Below are 20,750 nucleotides of genomic sequence, written 5' to 3' on the forward strand. Positions count from 1 at the left end.
TTATAAAACATAATCAGGTTATGATTTTAATGGTCTCACTTTAATATAGATAAAATATACAAAGAAATTGTGAAAATGAAAAAAAATTCACAATTAAAAATATATGAATACTTTTGAGGTGTATGAATATTAAAAAAAATAATATTAATTATATTTTTAATAAACTTAAAAATAGTTTTGATAATTAATTATTAAATAAAATAATTATTTAATTTTCACAATGATAAAAATACTTAAAAAATAAATACCTGCTACTAAAAAATAAATACTTAATTAATACATAAATATGTTAATTTATAAATCTGGCACGTGGAGCATCGTGCCAAATTTTGCATGCTTTATATAATAAAAACAAATAAATAATATATATATAGATTTGGAGGAAAAAAAAAAAAAAGAAAAAAGAACACCACACCATTATATTTCACATCCCATCCCACCCCACAAACAGATTTCAGGGTTCTCATTTTCTGTTCAGAATTCTCTTTCCCTAGTATCCTGCCTGATTTCCATCCAACGACGGCTACTTTCCGACGTTAAGGCTTGAAGCTCTGGGGGGCAATTACTGTTTCGAGGGAAATCTGATAAGGCTTTTCTTTATTGGCTTTCTTACTCGACCTCTCATAGATTCGACTACAGAGCAGACAACCTTTGTTTTGATTTGGTTCACTCGTGCTCGGGCGAGGTGGTGGCGACTGTGCTTTTGATTTGGCTTGAGCTCTGCTCATTTAAGATCTACCAAATACAGATCTGAAATCCGCTTTCAATCTTCTCCAACACTCCAATTAGCTCGACAAAGTTTCACCTAATCATACCCAATTCATTGTATAATCGATTGGCGGTGAAAACTCTGTGCGTGATTTTGAATTATGTGGAGTTCCATTGAGACTTTGAAACAAAACCTAAATAAGATTGCGCTGGATGTGCATGATGTTGACGACGACGAAGAGGAGCTCGCGATCTATGGGTCCAGTAATGGCAATGATTTATCAGTCTCTCATCGAAGAAATTCGCACAGTTTGGCACATTCCAAGTCGGTTTTGCAGTCTCCCTTGTCCAATGGGTTAGACTCGCCGCATAATTCTGAGGTATGTTTTTTCGTTTTTTTAATTCTTTTAATGTTTCTATGTATTTGAATAATTCGGTATTTTGGTAATTTCATTGGGCGTTAGATGCCAGTGAAGCTTTATATATATATATATATATATATATATATATATATATATATAGAATTATACTCAGCGGTTAATAAAAGCCTTAGGTTATCAGTTATATGGCCACCAAGTTACCATTCAAACTGGATTTGCGGCTGTGGATGACTTATCTAAATTTTTGATTGTGTTCTTGGCTCAAGGGCACTCCTGTTTTTAGATTAATCAGCTGCTTTGTGATCTTTATGATTTTCTAATTTGAATTGCCTCATGAAATTTTAATTAGCGACACCTGATGAATGAGCATTTGTATTATTTTTTTTGAGAATAGACGATTTGATTTATTGAGTTAGGAAGCTAGCTAACTTCAGGTTAATATTTTACAAGTCTCATTTGTGTTTACTTTTTTTTTTTTTTTTTTTTTTTTTTTTTTTTTGTGGGTAATCATATTATTGAACTGTGTGCTAGTGACACCTGATGAATGAGCATTTGTATTATTTTTTTGACGACAGACGATTTGTATTATTGAGTTAGGAAGCTAGCTAACTTCAGATTAATATTTTACAAGTCTCATTTGCGTTTACATTTTTTTTTGAGGGAACTCATTTGTGTTTACTTGAGATTTAACTCTTAATCATATTATTGAACTGGTGTGTGTGTGGCAGTGACAACTATTATTGCTAGCATTTTAATATGAAATGTTCCAATAGTGTCTCTTTTTCTCAGCTCCTACACCTTCCCCACTCCTTCCCTTCCCCCTCTCCCCCTCCTCTTCTCCTTCTTCAGCCTCCTTGCCATGCAAAATTAATTAATGATATAATTATGTGCTTGTCTTTTGTAGTTAATTGTTGGATACAATTGGCTTGATTCTGTTGTGGCCACTGATGTAGCCATCTCTTAAATTTCTTGGATGGGTTACCATTTGTTTGTGGAAGTTAGTTGACATTTCGTTTCCTATCATTGGTTTTTTCTAGATTGAACAATATAAAGCAGAAATAAGGAGGCTCCGAGACTCTGAAGCAGAAATTAAAGCATTATCAATTAATTATGCGGCTTTGTTAAAAGAAAAAGAGGTACTCCTTTTCTCTTTGTTGGATTTATATTCTTTAATTTGGACACTGTTTCATGGCAGAATCTCAAAACACCACATAACCAGAATTAGAAGAAGAAGAAGAGAAAGAGAGAGAGAAAGAAGAATTAGAGAGAGGAAATAATTGTTGTATCATTGATTTGATGAATGCCTATCAATTACAATGCAAAGGGGCTATTTATATCATTCACTAACTGCTTAGTCATAACATTCCCTACCTCTTGAAATCATTCTTGTCCCCAAGAATGAAGAAAGGAACTACAATTAGCAAAAACACATTGCAATTATAGACCACCTACTACAATTTAGTCTTGTAATGAATTGTAATGTTCAAAACTAATATACTGAAATTGGACTTTCTTTCCTCATATTTCCCTTTCTTTCTCTGCTTTCTCCATCTTTCGAATTTATCTTCTTTAAGAATTACAATGTAGCTTCCTTCAAGAATAATTTTTTTCTTTAGTCTTCTTGATTTCTCCCATTTATCCTCCTTGGAAATTAGGAATACGCAAGAACAAAACTTATAATCATTGTCCTTTTGAATTGGTAAGATCAATTCATCTCCATTGCACCAAGAAATTACATTTTTTAGTGAAGTTTTCTTGTGATAAGAGCAATTTTTCATGAATTGAAAGGGCAATTCAATAGCATCCGACTCCATTTCTCGAACTCCAACAGCAAGAACCTCATTCTGGTTGGTTAACATATGCCGAAGGCTATGATAAAAATTTTGGACTTCTTTCACAACACAACGCTTAAGAGATTCTGAATTTCTTTCTTCAAAATTCTGTTCATAAACATTTTTAATCCCAGAATCAATGTCAATTGCTTCTTGGATTTGAGAAAACATTGCATAATCATCCTTAAGAAATTCCTCTGTTTCTTCCTTTATCTTTTTTTGAAATTTTCCTTTGTGATCTATCATTTCTTCATCAGCTCAAAGGGTTTTGGATTTTGCACCTAGAAGTTCTTCAACAGTAGTAATAATATCAATATTGCTTCGATCTTTCATTTGTGGATTAGGCAGATCCTTTGGAATTGATAGCAAACCTCTACTTTCGGCTCCCTCGACTCTAATATCCTTAGTAGAGAGCTCCTTGCCTTTTTCCTTTGCAAATGTATTCCCTCGACTCCAATATCCTTAGTAGAGAGCTCCTTGCCTTTTTCCTTGACAAATGTATCCATGAAAGATCTCAAATACTCCCTTTATGCATTACTCCCAACAAAGAATTGATCCAATTTTCCTTCCAGTACATCAAATCTTTCCTCTATTGAATTAAATTTCTCATCCTCATTTTCCTGCTTAACCCCAATTCTTTCTTCCAATTCAGCAACACTAACCAACTCGAAACTAACCACCACAAACCCTATAGACCTAGTCTTTATTATGACAGTAATGCAGTGAAAACCCAAAAACTTCAAGAACAGGGTTTTTAGTATAATTTGGACTTTCAAGAACTTCAAGAAACAAAGAAAATCAAGAACAGAGATCTGATTCTTGGAGAGCAAAAAATTTAAGGAAGAAAGAAGATTTCAAGAAATTGAAGAAAATATGAATTCCAAGCAAAAAATCGTAATTTTAGGGTTTGTACATTAAAGAAAAGAACTGTTTGGAAGGAGAAAGAAGGAAGAGGAAATAAAGGGAAGAAAGGGAAGAAATTTAGGGTGAAGGAAGAAATAGAGGAAGAAGGGAAGAATTCTCAGGGACAAAGGAAGAAGAACTAGAGATAGGAGGAAGAAGAGAGGAAGAGAGAAGAACAGAAGGAACCTGGTATTTGGGAAGAGTAATTTGCCATAGATGCAATTTTCATGAAACAATTTCCAGTAGTTGCCCACTTATCTAACAACTCTTAGAGAGAGAGAGAGAGAGAGAGAGAGAGAGAGAGAGAGAGAGCCTGGTATTTAGGAAGAGTAATCTGCCATGGATGCAACTTTCATGAAACAATTTCCAGTAGTTGCCCACTTATCTAAAAGCTCTTACAGAAAGAGAGAAACAATTTCTAGTAGTTGCTCATTTTTCTAATAGCTCTTAGAGAGAGAGAGAGAGAGAGAGAGAGAGAGAGAGAGAGCCACATTCATAGTTCATCCTAGTATTTCTTTTTAGTCTCTAATATATGTTCAAGACATGTGAAAGGAATGATTATACATGAGAGAGAGAGAGAGAGAGAGAGAGAGAGAGGGCCTTTTTCATAGTTCATCCGAGTATTTCTTTTCAATCTCTAATATATGTTCAAGACATGTGAAAGGAATGATTATACATGAGAGAGAGAGAGAGAGAGAGAGCATATGAGCATATCTCAGCCATATTCATAGTTCATCCTAGTATTTTTTTCTCAGTCTCTAATATATATTCAAGACATGTGAAAGGAGAGGAGAGGAGAGCATTTGTGCATTTCTCAGCCATATTCATAGTTCATCCTAGTATTTCTTTTCAGTCTCTAATATATATTCAAGACATGTGAAAGGAATGATTATACATGTAAATAATATGATTTATCATTTATGATACACTTTCTCATTTTATATTGATGTGAGATTATTACCTGAAAGAATAACTCTTATACCTAAAATTATGAATGAAATATTCCTCAACTTAACACTCATAACTAATCGTATTGTTTGCGCATTGTGCAAATTATTTATTATTTTGTTGTAATAACATAATTTAATAATTAATTTTTTATATTATATACTTTTGAAATCATACTATAAAATGTAGTTAATGTTACAATTTTTTGTTAATTATTTTAAATGTAATTTAAAGTAGTATTAAAATTTCAAAATAATTATATGCCTATCAAAATCAAATTAAAATTTCATTTATTTAATGATTAGTAATTATTTTCTTCTAAATATCTCTTTATAAGAATGTAATAATATGATATCTTATATCATTGATAGCAACTGATATAATTTTATATTTTATAAAGGATAGAAAGATATATACCATTAAATTTTAATTTTTGAAATAAGTTGATTAATATATTATTTTTTAGATTAAATTAATGTCTTTTAATATGCATGTGGCAATTTTTGAAGAGGCCAAGTGGCTTATATTTGTAAGCCATTATTAATTTAAGTCTTTAACCATGGCACATTGCGATTTTAAAGAAGCCAAGTTTGTAAGCCATTTTTTAAGATTCAGCTTTCAATTTCATATGTGTTATATGTATAGATGTTGAGATTAGTCATGGATTTTCTTTTTATAGATGATCAAAACTTGTTGCAGATAGAACAGTGCATGGTCCAAAAATTGAATGCTTAAAGATTACATTCTATTAATATTTTTAAAGTTGTTTGGCATATCTTTGTGGTAAGCAAGCTTGATGTGTAAATTCACTCTCAAGTGCCATTTTCCTTGTTGTTTTTGTTATGTTTTCTTCAACTCAACTAAGCCTTTATCCCAAAAATTTATTGGGGTTGGCTATATGGATTCTCTTTCTCCACTCTAAACGATTTTAGGTTAAATCATCGCAAATGTGTAATGCTTCTAGGTCATGCTGTATTACTCTCCTCCAAGTCAGTTTTGGTCTATCCCTTCTTTTCTTTCTATCCTTTAACCCAATGTATTCTAGTTGTCTAACTGGAGCCTCTGTATGTCTACGTTTCATATGACCAAATCATCTCAATCTCTATTCTCTAAACTTATCCTCAATTGGCACCACTTCTATCTTTTCTCTAATGCTCTCATTACGGACTTTATCTAGTCTAGTATGGCCACTCATCCACCTTAACATTCTCATCTTCATACAACTCCTTCATTGCCCAATGCTCACTTTCATATAACATGGCCGGTTGTATGGTTGTACGGTAAAATTTTCTTTTCAACTTATTGAGAATCTTGCGATCACTTAAAACTTACGTGGCACGTCTTTATTTCAACTATCCGGCTTTAATCTTATAACTAACATCCTCCTCACATCCTTCATCTACTTGAAGGATTGAGCCGAGATATTTAAAGGGATTACTTTGGGGCAATACCAATCCATCAAAACTGACTCCTTCCCTATCACCATTTCGGCCTTCACTGAACTTGCAATGCATGTATGCTGTCTTCATTCTACTTAACTTAAAGCCCTTTGACTTTAGAGTACTTATCCAAAGCTCTAGCTTTCTATTGACTCTTTCTCGCATCTAATTTATCAGAACTATATCATTCGCAAATATTATGTACCAAGGGATACTCTCTTGAATATGTTTCGTCAATTCATCTAGAACTAATGTAAAAGGTAAGGGCTCACAACTGAATCTTGGTGTAATCCAACTGAGATAGGAAAATCTCTTGTGTCCCCTCCCATTGTGTGCACAATAGTAGTTGCTCTTTAATACATATCTTTCAACACTTGTATGTACCTAATAGACACCTTATTTTGTTCTAAAACTCTACATAAGACATCTCTTGGAACATTATCATAAGCCTTCTCCAAATTGATAAAAATCATATGTAGATCTTTCTTTACATCTCTTTATTTCTCTGTCAAGCTTTTAATGAGAAAGATCACTTTCATAGTTGAACGATCAGGCATGAAGCCAAATTGATTGGTGGGAGATAGAAGTGTTATGACATAGTCGATGTTTCACGACTCTCTCCTACAACTTCATAGTATGGCTCATGAGTTTAATTCTCCTATAGTTTGAGCAGCCCTGTATGACTTTCTTATTTTTAAAAATAGGTACTAAAATACTCCTCTTACATTCATCAGGCATTTTCTTTGAGTTTAGAATTTTATTAAACAATTTAGTTAACCATGCTACTTTCACATCTCCTAAACACTTCCACACTTCAATTGGTATTCCATCTGTTCCACAGGCTTTACCTACTTTCATTCTCTTGAGTGCTTCCTTTGCTTATAAAGATTTAATTCTTCTAGTGTAATTCACATTTTTTTTCTATTATTCTGCAGTCTATATTCACGCTATTATCACTTTGATTATTATTAAAGAGGTCATCAAAATAATTTCTCTATCTTTCTTTAATGTCCTCATCTTTCACCAACACTTTTCCTTCTTTATCCTTAATGAACCTAACTTGATTGAGATCTTGACATTTCTTTTCTCTTTCCTTGCTAATCTAAAAATATCTTTCTTCCCTTTTTTAGCTCCAAGTTTCTCATATAACTTTTCAAAGATCTGCGCTCTTACTTGACTAACTGCCTTTTTTGCTTCTTTCTTTGCTATCTTGTATTGTTCATAAGCCTCATTATTATCACACTTAGGTAATTTCTTATACCATTCCCTCTTTCTCTTCACTGCCTTTTGTACTTCCTCATTGCACCACTATCTCTCTTTTTAGGGTGGTCCATGTCCTCTAGACTCTCTTAGTACTTTTCAAGCTACTTCTCTAATCTTTGATTCCATCTGTATCCACATACTATTGGCCTCCACATCTAGCTTCCATGCTTCGGATTCGAAAAGCTCATTTTTCAAATTCACTTGCTTACTCCTTTGAACTCCTACCACTTTGTTCGAGCCACAATATTTCTTCTAGCCTTACTTGAATTGTTCCTAAACTTGACATCCAAGACCACTAACCGATGTTGACTTGTTAAAGTCTTTCTCGGAATAACCTTGCAATCCTTGTATAGAGCTCTATTTGTCTTCCTGGTTAAGAGAAAGTCAATTTGGTTTCTATGTTGTCCACTTTTGAAAGTCACTAAATGCGACTCATGTTCTATGAAGTAGGTGTTTGCTAGTATTAGGTTGTATGCCATGGCAAAATCCAGGATGCTTTTCCCCTCCTCATTTCGGCTATAAAAACCAAAACCTACATGAACATTCTTATAACCTTGCCTATCACTTCTTACATGTTCATTCAAATCTCTACCGATGAGAACATTTTCTGCATCAGATCATCCATATCTTTTCAAAACCTTTGTTTACTCTCACTATCTAGTCTTATTTGTGGGGCATAAGCACTAATTACATTTATTGTTTCTTCTTCTAGTACTAGCTTTACTAGTATAATTCTATCTCCTACTATTTTCACAGCTATTACAGCATCTTTCAGTGTCTTGTCTTTGATCATGCCCGCTTCGTTCTTGTTCCTCTCATTTCTGGTAAACCATAGTGTGTATCTTGAATTACCCACTTCCTTGCTTTTCTCTTCTACCCATTTAGTCTCCTGAATGCAAGTAATATTCACCCTTCTCCTTTTCAAGGTATCCACAAGCTCCATTAATTTTCCTGTAAGTGATCCAACAATCTAAGTATCAACCCTAAGGTGTGATGAAATTTTTACACTGATTGTCACCTACCACAACCCTTTTCCTTTATTTGGGATTGGGACCGGTTAAGTATAAACTAATTAGGCGGAGTTTTGCTATGCTTTCTTATTCCTCAACTCAACTCAACTAAGTTTTTATCCAAAAATTTGGAGTCAGCTATATGAATTTGCTTTCTCCACTCTAAATGATTTTGGGTTAAATCCTCAGAAATGTGTAATGCTTCTAAGTCATGTTGTACTACTCTCCTCTAATTTAATTTAGGTCTACCCATTTTTTTCTTTCTATCCTCTAAATTATTGTGCTCTACTTGTCTAGCTAGAGCCTCTGTATGTCTAAGCTTCACATGACCAAACCACCTCAATCTCCCTTCTCTCAACTTATCTTCAATTGGCATCACTCCTACCTTTTCTCTAATAGTCTCATTACGGACTTTATCTAGTCTAGTATGGCCACTAATCCACTTTAACATTTTCATCTCTGTAACTCTTATCTTAGAAACATACGACTCTTTCAGTGCCCAACACTCACTACCATATAACATAGCCGGTCGTTTGACTGTACGGTAAAATTTTCCTTTCAACTTATTGGAAATCTTACGATCACATAAAACTCCTGTGGCACGTTTCTACTTTAACCATTCGGCTTTAATCCTGTGACTAACATCCTCCTCACATCCCCCATCTACTTGAAGGACTGAGCCAAGATATTTAAAGTGATTACTTTGGGACAGTACCACTCCATTCAAACTAACTCCTTCCCTATCACCAGTTTGGCATTCACTGAACTTGCAATGCATGTATTCTATTTTCGTTCTACTTAACTTAAAACCCTTTGACTCTAGAGTACTTCTCCAAAGCTTTAGCTTTCTATTGACTATTTCTCGTGTCTCATCTATCAGAACAATATCATCCGCAAACATCATGCACCAAGGAATACTCTCTTGTATATGTTTCGTCAATTCATCTAAAACTAATGTAAAAAGGTAAGGGCTTATGGCTGATCCTTGGTGTAATCCAATTGAGATCGGAAAATCTGTTGTGTCCTCTCCCACTGTGCGCACAATAGTAGTTGCTCCTTTATACATATCTTTCAACACTTGTATGTACCTAATAGATACCCTCTTTTGTTCTAACACATTCCATAAGACATCTCTTGGAACACTATCATAAGCCTTCTCCAAATCAATAAAAACAATGTGTAGATCTTTTTTCACATCTCTATATTTCTCTATCAAGCTTCTAATAAGAAAGATTGCTTCCATAGTTGAACGACCAGGCATGAAACCAAATTGATTGAGAGAGATATAAGTATTATGACGTAGTCGATGCTCCACAACTCTCTCTCACAACTTCGTAGTATGGCTCATGAGTTTAATTCCCCTATAGTTTGAGCAACTCTGTATGTCTCCCTTATTTTTAAAAATAGGTACTAAAATACTCCTCCTCCATTCACCAGGCATTTTCTTTGATGCTTTCTTATTCCTATTAAATGAAAAATCTGTACTGGCGGGATATCATGTCAAGAATAAAGATCAAATGGTTTTAGCATGTGAAATTCCTTTAAAATTGCTAATTTTGGGTATTCATCTTTAAACAATGTGTGATCTTTTGGAGTATATATGTGTTGTAATTTTTTAATGTTAATTATCTCTCTCTCTCTCTCTCTCATTTTTTTTTGGGCAAAAGGGCCTTTAACAACTTGAAAACATTTCTTTGCTAACCCCATTTGGCAGGATCAAATTTCCAGACTGAACCAAGATTTGGATGTAACAAAGGAGACGCTTAATGTTTACAAAAGTGAGAATTCTAAAACATCAACAAATACCACCCATGTGCTCAAGGTATTTTTTAAATCTTTATTGAAATCTATTAATTTAATGTTATTATTATTATTATTATTATTGAATTCGTTATTAATTCCACAATACTCCTTTATCTCTTTAGATTTTATGTTGTTGTGTTTAATTTAAAATCTTATATAAGCTTGACAACATGCAGGTGTATCGAACATGCTGCATCTGATTTTATTTTGTCATGCAGTTATACTGTGTACCTATCACTGTGGAAAAACCAGCTACCTGTTATACCGCAAACAGGTAGCTGACTAGCATATATGCGATTCTTCACTTTTGCTGACTCTCATTAGCCTGCTATGTATTGCACCCATTTAATTTTGAGTGGAAATCGACAGAATGCTTGCAAGGGGTTCATCTTTATGATCTTTTTCACCACTCCAGTCTTGTATCTGAGAATAATCAGATCCTTGTGAATCAGAACTCCTTGTTTTTTAATCCTTTATAAGCTGGATGCTATATTATCACCACTCCGGGCTTGTATCTGATAATAATTAGATCCTTTAGATGACAAATTAGCATAGTTAATTAAAGGCTCAAGGTGCATTAAGGCGTTAAGGCTGGAGCTTAGGCGCAAAGCATAAGGCGCAAGCGCACGCTTGAGAGAGCTGAGGCACAAAAGTAAAAAGAAAAATTTAAAAAATTCATAAAAGTCAAGTAAATTTGAATATTCTATCAAACTTCAAATAACATGAAATTAAAAAATAATAATAACTTAATAAGCATTTAAGTAATAATAATTTTGCAATCCAAATAAAATAAAAATAAACTAAAATTTTAAACTAATATATTGAAACTTGAATAATATTTTAATGTCTTAAAACTAAAGTCAAGCAATCATAAACACCTTCATCCTCTCGATACTCATTTTCAAAATCAATATCTTCATAATCTTTTTTTAATCTAAGAATTAAAGGAGTATTAGTTTTCAAGTTAGTAGATGATGTTGGTATATATCTTGGAAAAGGTGTAGATGTAGCATTTTTTTTTAAAAAAAAAAAAAAGATAATAAGAGAGTGGTAGTGTTGAAAATGGAAATATGGGAGGTTTGAGATCTTGGGTGTGTTGGTTTAATGAGATTTTGATAACTAGTTATCGCCAATGATACTAATTCCGAGAATTTAGTGCATCAATATAGGATTATGATAGATTGACAAATATCGAGGTTAAGTGGTAGTGCTTTTTTCCAATGGAAGTGCTCACCAAAGGTGGAAATGAAGAAGACATGCCTTTTCAGAGCCTTATGCCTAGAACAAAAGCACATGCCTAGGTGTATAGGGTGCAAGGGTTGCAGCGTTGTGAGCCCCAAGTCTGAGGCGCGCCTTTAATAACTATGCAAACTAGAACTCAATCTGGTTGTGCATTCCAATTCTGCTTGAAGTTTGTGTCCTAAATTGCTATGGGATTGGGATGCAATCTGGCTGATGAAGAGGGATGCAATATGGCTGATTATGAAGAAGAAGAAGCAGCAGCAGCTTCATGGACAACAAAAATGGTAAAGTGGGACTCTTTGTTTTTCTTTTCTATCTATAGAGGGGTTAGGTGGGACCTTGGGAGGGTACTATACAATAACGTCTCTTGACTAATTGACTGCTGGAAAGGTGAGAATTTTTAGGAAATACAAACATTATTAATTACTAATTATATTTTTAATAATAATAATAATAATAATAATAATAATAATAATAATAATAAAATGACACTTAAATTTGGAATAATGTGTTTGTGATGTAAAAATTTATGATTTTTTATTGATTATTCATATTAAATCAATTTTTTTTACACATAAATATAATTCAAGTACCGAGTAAATAAAATTTGCATACCCCGAAACAAATTTGTATACCAAGCCTACCACTAGTTACACTATGTTACGTTAAGTGGTGTACCGCGGACCACATACCCTTGCCAAGACTCGTGGGTACTACATTCTAGGCAACTATGATTGAGGTTATGAATATTGTTATGATAAGTTATTGATTATGTTACCTTTTGACTTTGGAACTATGCTATGCTTGCATTTATTGTGAAATTAGTTGTCTTGAATGTAAAAATAATCTAGTGGATTATGCTAAGAGCATGTGGAAGATGCCTTTGTAACCTCGATTATATGCTCTCTCTCTCTCTCTCTCTCTCTCTCTCTCTCTCATCCCACAACCCCCCCCCTCCCCCAACCAAAGAAAAAACAGGTTTTTGCTTTATTGTTAAATTATCTAAGTGATTCAGGACCATCATAGATTTAGTTCTTGTGTCCATTAATATATGTGCCATGTGAAATAGTATTGTAGATTATTGTGGTGCTGATTATGGAAGATGGCCTTAATAGGCATTGGGGGTTTCAAAACTTTTGTTGGTATTATTTCTGATTTGAAGTGTGAAAGAAACATGCCTATGTTTTAGTACTCTTATTTGAGATGGCTATTTAATGATAAATAAATGATTGATGATTCGGAAATTTGTGCAGGGAAGTGGTGACCAATCACCCAAACGACTGCATAAATCTACAAGCCAAGTAAAAAACCATTATGTGGGAAACCAAACAGAGAATGGTGTTTTCTCAAAACAAGATGGAGTAGGTAATGGAATCACACATACTGATGAAGTTAATGCCATTTATAGTAACACGGAGCTCAAAAGCTCAAGTTCACAGGTGAAGCAAAAGGTAATGGCATGTTGTGTCCTGTGCTTTGCATCTGTCTTAGACAGTGATATTTCAATTTCCAAAATATATCCCTTTTTTTGGTTGTGTTACATGCAGAGAGAGAGAGAGAGAGAGAGAGAGAGAATAATGCATTTTTTCTCGAGTCTTTTGTTTTGGTGTTGTTACACAATGAATGAAATTGACAAAAACTATATGAATGCCTTCTAGGAACTTGCAGATTTGCTTGAGAAAAACAGGTCCCTGACAGCAATGCAAGCTACTTTTGAGTTGCAAATAAAACAGCTTAGATTGGAACTTGAAAAGGAACATGATAAATTGGCAAATGTATATATAGAATTACAAGGTACACTTCTTTATTTTGATAAAAAAAATTGTCATTGTTTACAATTTTTCTTCTTGAATTTTTGTTTGGAGTCTGATGAATTACTTGCCAAAATTATCATCCCTTTTTCCTTTTGGTTTTGGCGATTTTATGATTTCAGAGGAACAAAAGTTGAACAAATCTTTTCAGGAGGAGCTCAGGATGCTAAAAGGGAATGAATCCAAGGTGAGTGGGGTTGGACTTAATTGGCTCCTAATTTTTTTTTTGATGAATCTGTGGCACTAGTAAATTATCTTCCCAACTGCTGTTGTGTACTGACCATGTATCAAAGCATGAGCTTGTTATGTTGACCACTTTATGTGAGCTTCTGTTAGTAATTGATTCATATATGATGGTAGCAATATAGAATTTGACGCTATTCCCTTGCCAGGTGGTGCATTATCATGTTCATTGGTTTGAAATGGCCTAAGCAGTGTCAGTGGTTGTTGGTAACCAATGGTTTACTGGATTCTAAACTTTCAAGGAACCTGTTGATTGCTCTCTCTCTCTCACCCTCTCTCTCTCTGTCTCTTCCTTATTTTAATTGGAAAGATCTGGCTAATCATATGGCTATACTTTCTATAAAATATTTATTTTTATTTTATTTTGTTTTTCTGATTCATCTCAGGCTTCAGTTATTAGAGTACTTCTGAAAATTTAGGGAGTTATTGGAGTACTTCTGAAAATTTAGGGCGTTATTGGAAATTTATATGTTCCAGTATGAGTACACGTGTGATTGTTGTATTTTTAATTATTTTTTTAATCAATTCTTATGATTTTAGAACTTTGTTTTCGTATATTTTGCTTTATGTTTTGGCAATAATGCTTCCATTGGAGCCTTTTTTTGGGTAAATCTTCTTTCTTATTTTCGGCATTTTTTATTGTCAGACTAATATGGAGATGAGTAAAATGCATAGTGAATTGAATGAAAAAATATCAGAGATAAGACGACTGCAAATGGAGTTAAGTAGGAAGGAAGATGAGGATTCTGATGATGCAGTGAAGGATTTGAGAAGGGTAATTGCAACATTAGAGAAGGAGAACACCAACCTTAAGGTTAATAATCCTCTATACTTTAAGAATATTTTATGCAAGATGTATTCCATGTAATGGTAGTAAAATAAGTCCTTGTTAACTTTGTTGTTTTGGGCTTTTTGAATGCTGTCATTCTGTAGATAGCCAAGAATGAACTCGAGGCTGCCATGGAAATGAGCAGAAAAGGTTCACCTCAAAAAACCTTCCCAGATGGGGTAATCTCTTTCTCCCTTGTTTTCATGTGTGTTCGAGTAAAATTTTGAGTACTGAAATTCTCAACCATATGTTTTTATCTGTTGTTTCTTTATTTTTTATTTATGTGAATTATTGTTTGATTTTTGTAAAATTTATTCCTCCAGAAGGTAGGTTCTTCTGGAAATTTTCTCAGTAGGGAAGAAATGGAGCTGTTATTGCAAAAACTGGAGAAAGATTTAAACGACATGCGCCGTGAAAGGGATAAAGCAGTGCAAGAATTGACTCGTCTTAAGCAGCATTTATTAGAAAAGGTTGTCATCTAATGAAATCTTATTTCCTTTTTAATCTTCTATGGCCTGTTTTCTTTTCTTTGGTGATTCTGTAATTTCAATTATTTTCTGGGATTTGCATATTCGTCAAAGATTCACCTACAATACTCTTATTGAAGTTAAGATATGCTGGATGAGTGATCTTTCTTGCTCATAATCTCTACTGTAAAATTAGCACTGCTTTAATGGCATGAATGATTAAAGGCATTTTTAAGGACCAAATATACTCGTCAACAATTGCATATAAAAAAAAAAAAATGAAAGGAAAGAACTAATAGATACAATCGCAGTTGTAGTTTCACTGTTTTGCTTGTACTTACGCTTTGTACTATGCCAGAATCTGAACAAGGAATTCAGTCATTGTGATAATTGTTTCTCGTCATTGTACTTTAGAGATACATTGATCTGTGTTTTCCTGTGAAATTCAATTTGCTCAAAAACTTTCATCTGATATTTCCATGCTAACTTTCTGTCACATACATGTGTTTTGCTGCATTTATACCATCTTTCTTCGTACACATTTATGCATAATGAATATGGATTGAATTGCTGGTAAAAACAGTTATCATCTTTATGTTGTCTTGATATTTGGATTATTGCATCTTAAGTTAAATTCTGCAGATGATACTCAAGATAAAGATTTTATTATTATTATTATTATTATTATTATTATTATTATTATTATTATGCAATGTTGTCTAGGAATCTGAAGAATCAGAGAAAATGGATGAGGACTTTAAGATCATTGAAGAACTTCGTGAGAATAATGAATATCAAAAGGCTCAAATATTACATTTGGAGAAAGCTCTGAAGCAGGCAATTGCCAAGCAGGAAGAAGTTGGGATGATTAACAACAATGAAATCCAAAAGTCCAAGGAAGTGATTGAAGATTTGAACAAGAAACTTTCAAACTGTATAAGCACAATTGATTCACAAAATGTTGAGCTTCTAAATCTTCAAACTGCTCTTGGGCAATACTTTGCTGAAATTGAAGCTAAGGTAAATTTTTTGGTTAATTTTAGGATTTTTATTGAGTTGTCTTCCAATCTTAATTTTCTCTTTTATTTTTAATGCTAGTTGTATTGTTGCATACATAGGAACATTTGGAGCGAAATTTGGCTTTGGCAAGAGAAGAAACAGCTAAATTTTCTGAGCTTTTGAAAGTATGGCTTTCCTTTCTATTCTTAAATTAGGATTTGGTTGTCGACACTCAACTTCTGTTCTTTCATAAATTGCAAAACTGTTTCCTGTTTGAGCTGTAATTTTTCCATGATGTTTTGAATTATCTTTATCATTGTTTTACTTTTTGACGGAGCTGCGGAGATAACAGCAGAGAAATGGACTATAATATTATGGCCATTAATTTAAAACTTTGGGGTCTCTTCTTCTTCTATCCTTTTTTAAATATTTTTATCAGATTTAATTGCCATTTGGTAATGGCCAAAAATAGTTAATTTTAATCTGCATTGATTCTTCTGATGATTGTGATTTAGTGAACATACAAAGTGCATTAATGCTAATTTGCAGATTCACAGGTATTTGTTGCCTAGCACTTAAAAAAAATAATATAAGCCATGTTACTGTTACATGACTATATCTTTGGTTGTGTTCTAAAAATGTGTCAATGATTTGGTTTCAGTTATCATCATCCTGAATCTCAAATTTTGTCCATAAGACTTGGTTGATTTGATAAGAAAGTGTTAATATCCTGTTTGTCAAGGCACTTCAAATGCCCATCATTTTTATTTGTTTTTTATTTTTACTTTCTGATCAGTTTTATATGGTGTTCTTTGAGACAATGTATTGCGCTCTCTTTCCTGACCCAGCAATTTTTTTCTTTGGTTCTAATTTTGCACATATGTTTTAATTTATTTTAATTGGAGAATAATAGGTCCTTGCTCTCTTCAGGATGCTGAACAAGGAACAGAAGCATTAAAGAGAGAGAAAGAAGAAATTTTGGCCAAGCTTTCCCATACTGAAAGGACGCTTGCAGAAACAAAAAGCAGAGTAACCAAGCTTGAAGAAGACAGTGGAAAACTACGTCGTGCTCTTGAGCAGAGCATGACCAGGCTTAATAGAATGTCCATGGATTCTGATTACCTTGTTGACAGGTTAGCCTGTTTATTTCTTTGTCTTAATTTTCTGCTCCTATATTATTTGTTTCCATCTCAGTCTAATAATTCATATTTAAGTAGTTACATTTGCACAATGTTATCTTGTGCTAGCAAACACGGACTGCTTACGCAGTGTTGCATTGGTGGTGTTTTTTTTTTTTTTTTTTTTTTTTTTTTTTTTTTTTCTGTTATGTGATTGACTTTTGTTTACAGGCGCATTGTGATCAAATTATTAGTGACCTATTTCCAGAGGAACCACAGCAAAGAGGTATGTATAATATCTTGAGAGACAATAATTGGTTAGAATGCAAATGTATTATTTCTTTATTTATTTAAGATGTTTTTCGTAAAGAAGCTGGCTAATAATTGGATGATTCATATCCACAGATTGACAGGGTTATTGCTGTCTTCAGGTTAACTTATCTGTTCATTGATGATTTATCATATCTAGTCAGCCTTAGTATATTATCTTAAAAGAGGCAAAATTTCCCAACATGGTGCTTTATGTTGGGAATGCCCTTCATTAGTAAAAGTTCCAAGTTTTACAGACCTGATTCTGAAACCACTTTTCCCTTTTCTCCTCCTCTCTCTTTCTCTCTCTCTCTTTCTTTTTTTTTGGTCGTTGTTGTTGTTGGGATGTGGCTTATCTTGAATGGTGTGATGCAGGTTTTGGATCTCATGGTTCGAATGCTGGGATTCTCTGATGAAGATAAGCAGCGAATAGGTGTTGCTCAACAAGGTGGCAGAGGTGTTGTTCGGGGAGTTTTGGGACTACCTGGCCGCCTAGTTGGTGGAATCTTGGGAGGAAGTTCAGCTGATGCACGTGCTAATGCAGCATCTGAAAACCAGGTATCTTCTCTTATCCTTAATACTAGTGATTAATAACTGACCTGCAAACAAATAATTTGGTTAGGTCAAGGGCTTTTTATTTGTTCTGTTCTAGTTTTACTCAGTTTTGTTTGTGGTATCTTATTGCTCATTTTTCTCATTTATTGAGTGATCTTTTTTATTCAAGTTGATTTGAGCTCATTTATTATGCAATTGTGCTTTCGATTGGTTTTCTTAGCTATCATAAATTTGGTGCTTCAGATTTTCCAATCAGTGTGCTTTATGCTGTTTTCTGAATTTGAATCCTAGTTGAATAAATTGTTGTGAGCTTGATTTATTTATTTATTTATTTTGTACTCTCCAATAAGTATACTTAACAGTTCACAAAAAATGCTTGGGCTTGTTGCCTTGACAGTACACTGTCTGTTTTGCTCGCAACTCAGATTTTATGGAGCTATTCACCACATTGCCAAAGCTGTGCAATCTCTGTTAAACTTCTCTCTCTCTCTCTCTCTCTCTCTCTCTCTCTCTCTCTCTCTCTTTGAATTTTCTTTCTGGATCATTAAATATCTGCTAAATGATCAAAATAACCCAAATATGTTTGCACCTTTTCATTTTTTTAACCAAATCTTCAATTTTATCAATTTGATTCTCGAACTTTGACATTAATTTCAATAAGATTAATTTGATGACTAACCAAAATAAACCAAACTTTTGCTCACATCAATTTTTAACTTATCCTTTTACATTTATATCAATTTTGGCAATCACATTGAACTTGATGAATAAAATTCCTAAGTGAAATAAAATATTATTTTAATTAATTTTTATTTTTCTTTCCCTTCCTCATGTCTCTCTCTCTTTTACCTCTCTTAAGTTCTCTTTCTCTCTCCTTACGGTGCTACTTCCTTTAGTACACAAATGTTAATATTTGAGGGACAAATAAAAAGAATTGTCAAAAATTGATAATGCATGCAAAGATTTGGATATTTTTTTTCAATTTGTCAATCTAATTCTTTCTAATTGGATTTATTGCTAAGATTCAAGCCAGTTGATTATGCAAGTAAGATTGGGATTTTTTAAGTCATTTAGCCCTAAATATCTTACTTTACCATTTTAGCACCTTACATGTTGCAGCCTTTGATATATCAACAGTATATACATGAATTTGCAATTAGGAAAGGATATGTGCATATTATCTAAAAAAAAAATCCCTTTGATTGTGTGTCTGTGTGCCTACTTGTCTCAGTTTTCTGTTGTATGCTAAATGCCATCGTTGTAGATGAGTGCAATTTGGTATTAAGTTTGTTTGTCTGCAGTCTTTTGCAGATTCGTGGGTTGATTTTCTTCTCAAGGAAAGTGAAGACAGGGAGAAGAGGGAATCTGCTGAGGATACATCTAGACCTAACGAAGATTCACAAGGAGTCAGTCCTATGCCAGGAGTTGATTTACCACCACCAACAGCAGCTACTGTATCTGGTGTCTCGAGACCCAAATTTTCTCCGCACCAGAACTATAGTCCTCGCCCAATTCAAGGAAATTTACGGGCATTTGAACCTTCTGATTCTGAGTTCTCAACAGTTCCTTTAACATCCTCAGATAGCACTTCTCGGATTTCAAGATTACTGAAACAATGAGAATATGTTAAACCATGTAATTAGTTGAAGTATAAGATTTATTCCTTGATGTTGTAGTTTGCAGCCTTGTTCGTTCAATTCTTTCACATTAAAATTAAGAGATTGTCCCATAGTTGCTATTGCATATATATTAATGGATCAAATTCATATACTGATAAGGCATGAAAATCCTAGGGACATTTGGCATAGATTTCTTGTAAAACCTGTCTCATCAATGATTTCATGTTAAATGTGAGCACCTTTTATTCTCGTATTATGTGTTTTGTTGCTTAGTTTTTATTTATTTATTTACAGGTACACAAGCACAACAGCATTCGTGTAGGCAGCATGATGAGCTAATCTTATGGACTGTAGCAGTAAATTTAATGTTTATAAGTGAATTTTATTCAGCGGTATAATCGGTCCTCAATCAGGGACTTCAAAAAAAAAAAAAATTTAGAAAATGCTTAAATGGACATCATGGACGTCTAGAGCTCACGTGGCCATATTAGGGCGTCTTATACGCCTGCATTTTGATTTGTTTGAATTATGAAACACCCCTGAATTTTTGTAAAAACTTTAGTATGTTATTTCTTTCTTTTTTTTTTTTTAATTTGTAAAAAAAAAAAAAAAAGTATTAACCTGAAATCTGTTAAAACCATTAATTTACATGAGATTGTTGCAAACCCAAAGTAAACACCTCATTTTTACACTTGAAATAATATAAATTATTAAGAAAATTTGAATATATACGAACATGAATATACTTGCAATTTGTTAAGCGTGTTTCTGTTGACATAATATTTAAATACAATTTTTTCCCCTTATCTTTTTAGTTCTTATTTAAAAATTTCATTGCTTATTACATTTAAGTAAATAAGGATACTATTAATATATATCCTCTTATTGTTAATATATATTAAAATAAAGTAATAATTTTTGATGATTAATTAAAAATAGGCATAAAAGAAAAAAAAAAAAATTAAAATCATTTTAAATTCATTTGATATTCATAAGAAAAAATAAATTGCTGATTTTTTAAGTCAGATTTTTATGAGGATCTATCAAATTTTTTTAATAAAAGTGAATTTCTATTTTTTTATTTAATTTTATACAAAATAAACTAAAACTTTGAAAAAAAATGAAAGTAATGATTTTAAAAAAATAATTTTTTGATTTTAGTTATTTTTTATATAATTTTATTTTAAAATATAATTAAAAAACGTAACTAAATATAATTTAAATGAAAATAAAATTAAGGATTTTATATTTATATAAACTCTAAAATTAATT

At 32.9% G+C, this 20,750-nt stretch overlaps 1 protein-coding gene across 4 annotated transcripts; it reads left to right on the top strand.

Moving 5' to 3' along the window:
* The first annotated feature begins 401 nt into the window (after positions 1-401).
* Positions 402-19,731, top strand: LOC110636477 (golgin candidate 4). 4 transcript variants are annotated; one of them, XM_021786202.2, is made up of 15 exons: positions 402-1,088; positions 2,126-2,224; positions 10,198-10,305; positions 12,782-12,893; positions 13,197-13,322; positions 13,462-13,526; positions 14,229-14,396; positions 14,516-14,590; positions 14,735-14,881; positions 15,602-15,898; positions 15,997-16,062; positions 16,808-17,010; positions 17,227-17,281; positions 17,680-17,862; positions 19,161-19,731. In XM_021786202.2, exons 1-15 carry the CDS (start codon positions 870-872, stop codon positions 19,476-19,478), a joined length of 2,241 nt encoding a protein of 746 aa, XP_021641894.2. In that variant the 5' UTR covers positions 402-869; the 3' UTR covers positions 19,479-19,731. The 4 variants fall into 4 exon arrangements, with proteins under 4 accessions (XP_021641894.2, XP_021641893.2, XP_021641897.2 ...); XM_021786201.2 differs by having other exon boundaries at positions 403-1,088; positions 12,782-12,979; positions 13,187-13,322; XM_021786205.2 differs by lacking the exons at positions 402-1,088; positions 2,126-2,224 and adding an exon at positions 10,463-10,560 and having other exon boundaries at positions 12,782-12,979; positions 13,187-13,322.
* The last annotated feature ends 1,019 nt before the right edge of the window (positions 19,732-20,750 follow it).

The sequence above is a fragment of the Hevea brasiliensis genome, chromosome 8, assembly GCF_030052815.1.
Source record: "Hevea brasiliensis isolate MT/VB/25A 57/8 chromosome 8, ASM3005281v1, whole genome shotgun sequence".
Classification (NCBI taxonomy): Eukaryota; Viridiplantae; Streptophyta; class Magnoliopsida; order Malpighiales; family Euphorbiaceae; genus Hevea; species Hevea brasiliensis.

Coding starts and splice junctions, on each gene's coding strand:
- LOC110636477 (XM_021786201.2), top strand. CDS start 870: ATGTGGAGTTCCATTGAGACTTTGAAACAAAACCTAAATAAGATTGCG. Junction 14,397..14,515: donor AGGAGAACACCAACCTTAAG/GTTAATAATCCT, acceptor GTCATTCTGTAG/ATAGCCAAGAATGAACTCGA. Junction 14,591..14,734: donor AAAAAACCTTCCCAGATGGG/GTAATCTCTTTC, acceptor TTATTCCTCCAG/AAGGTAGGTTCTTCTGGAAA.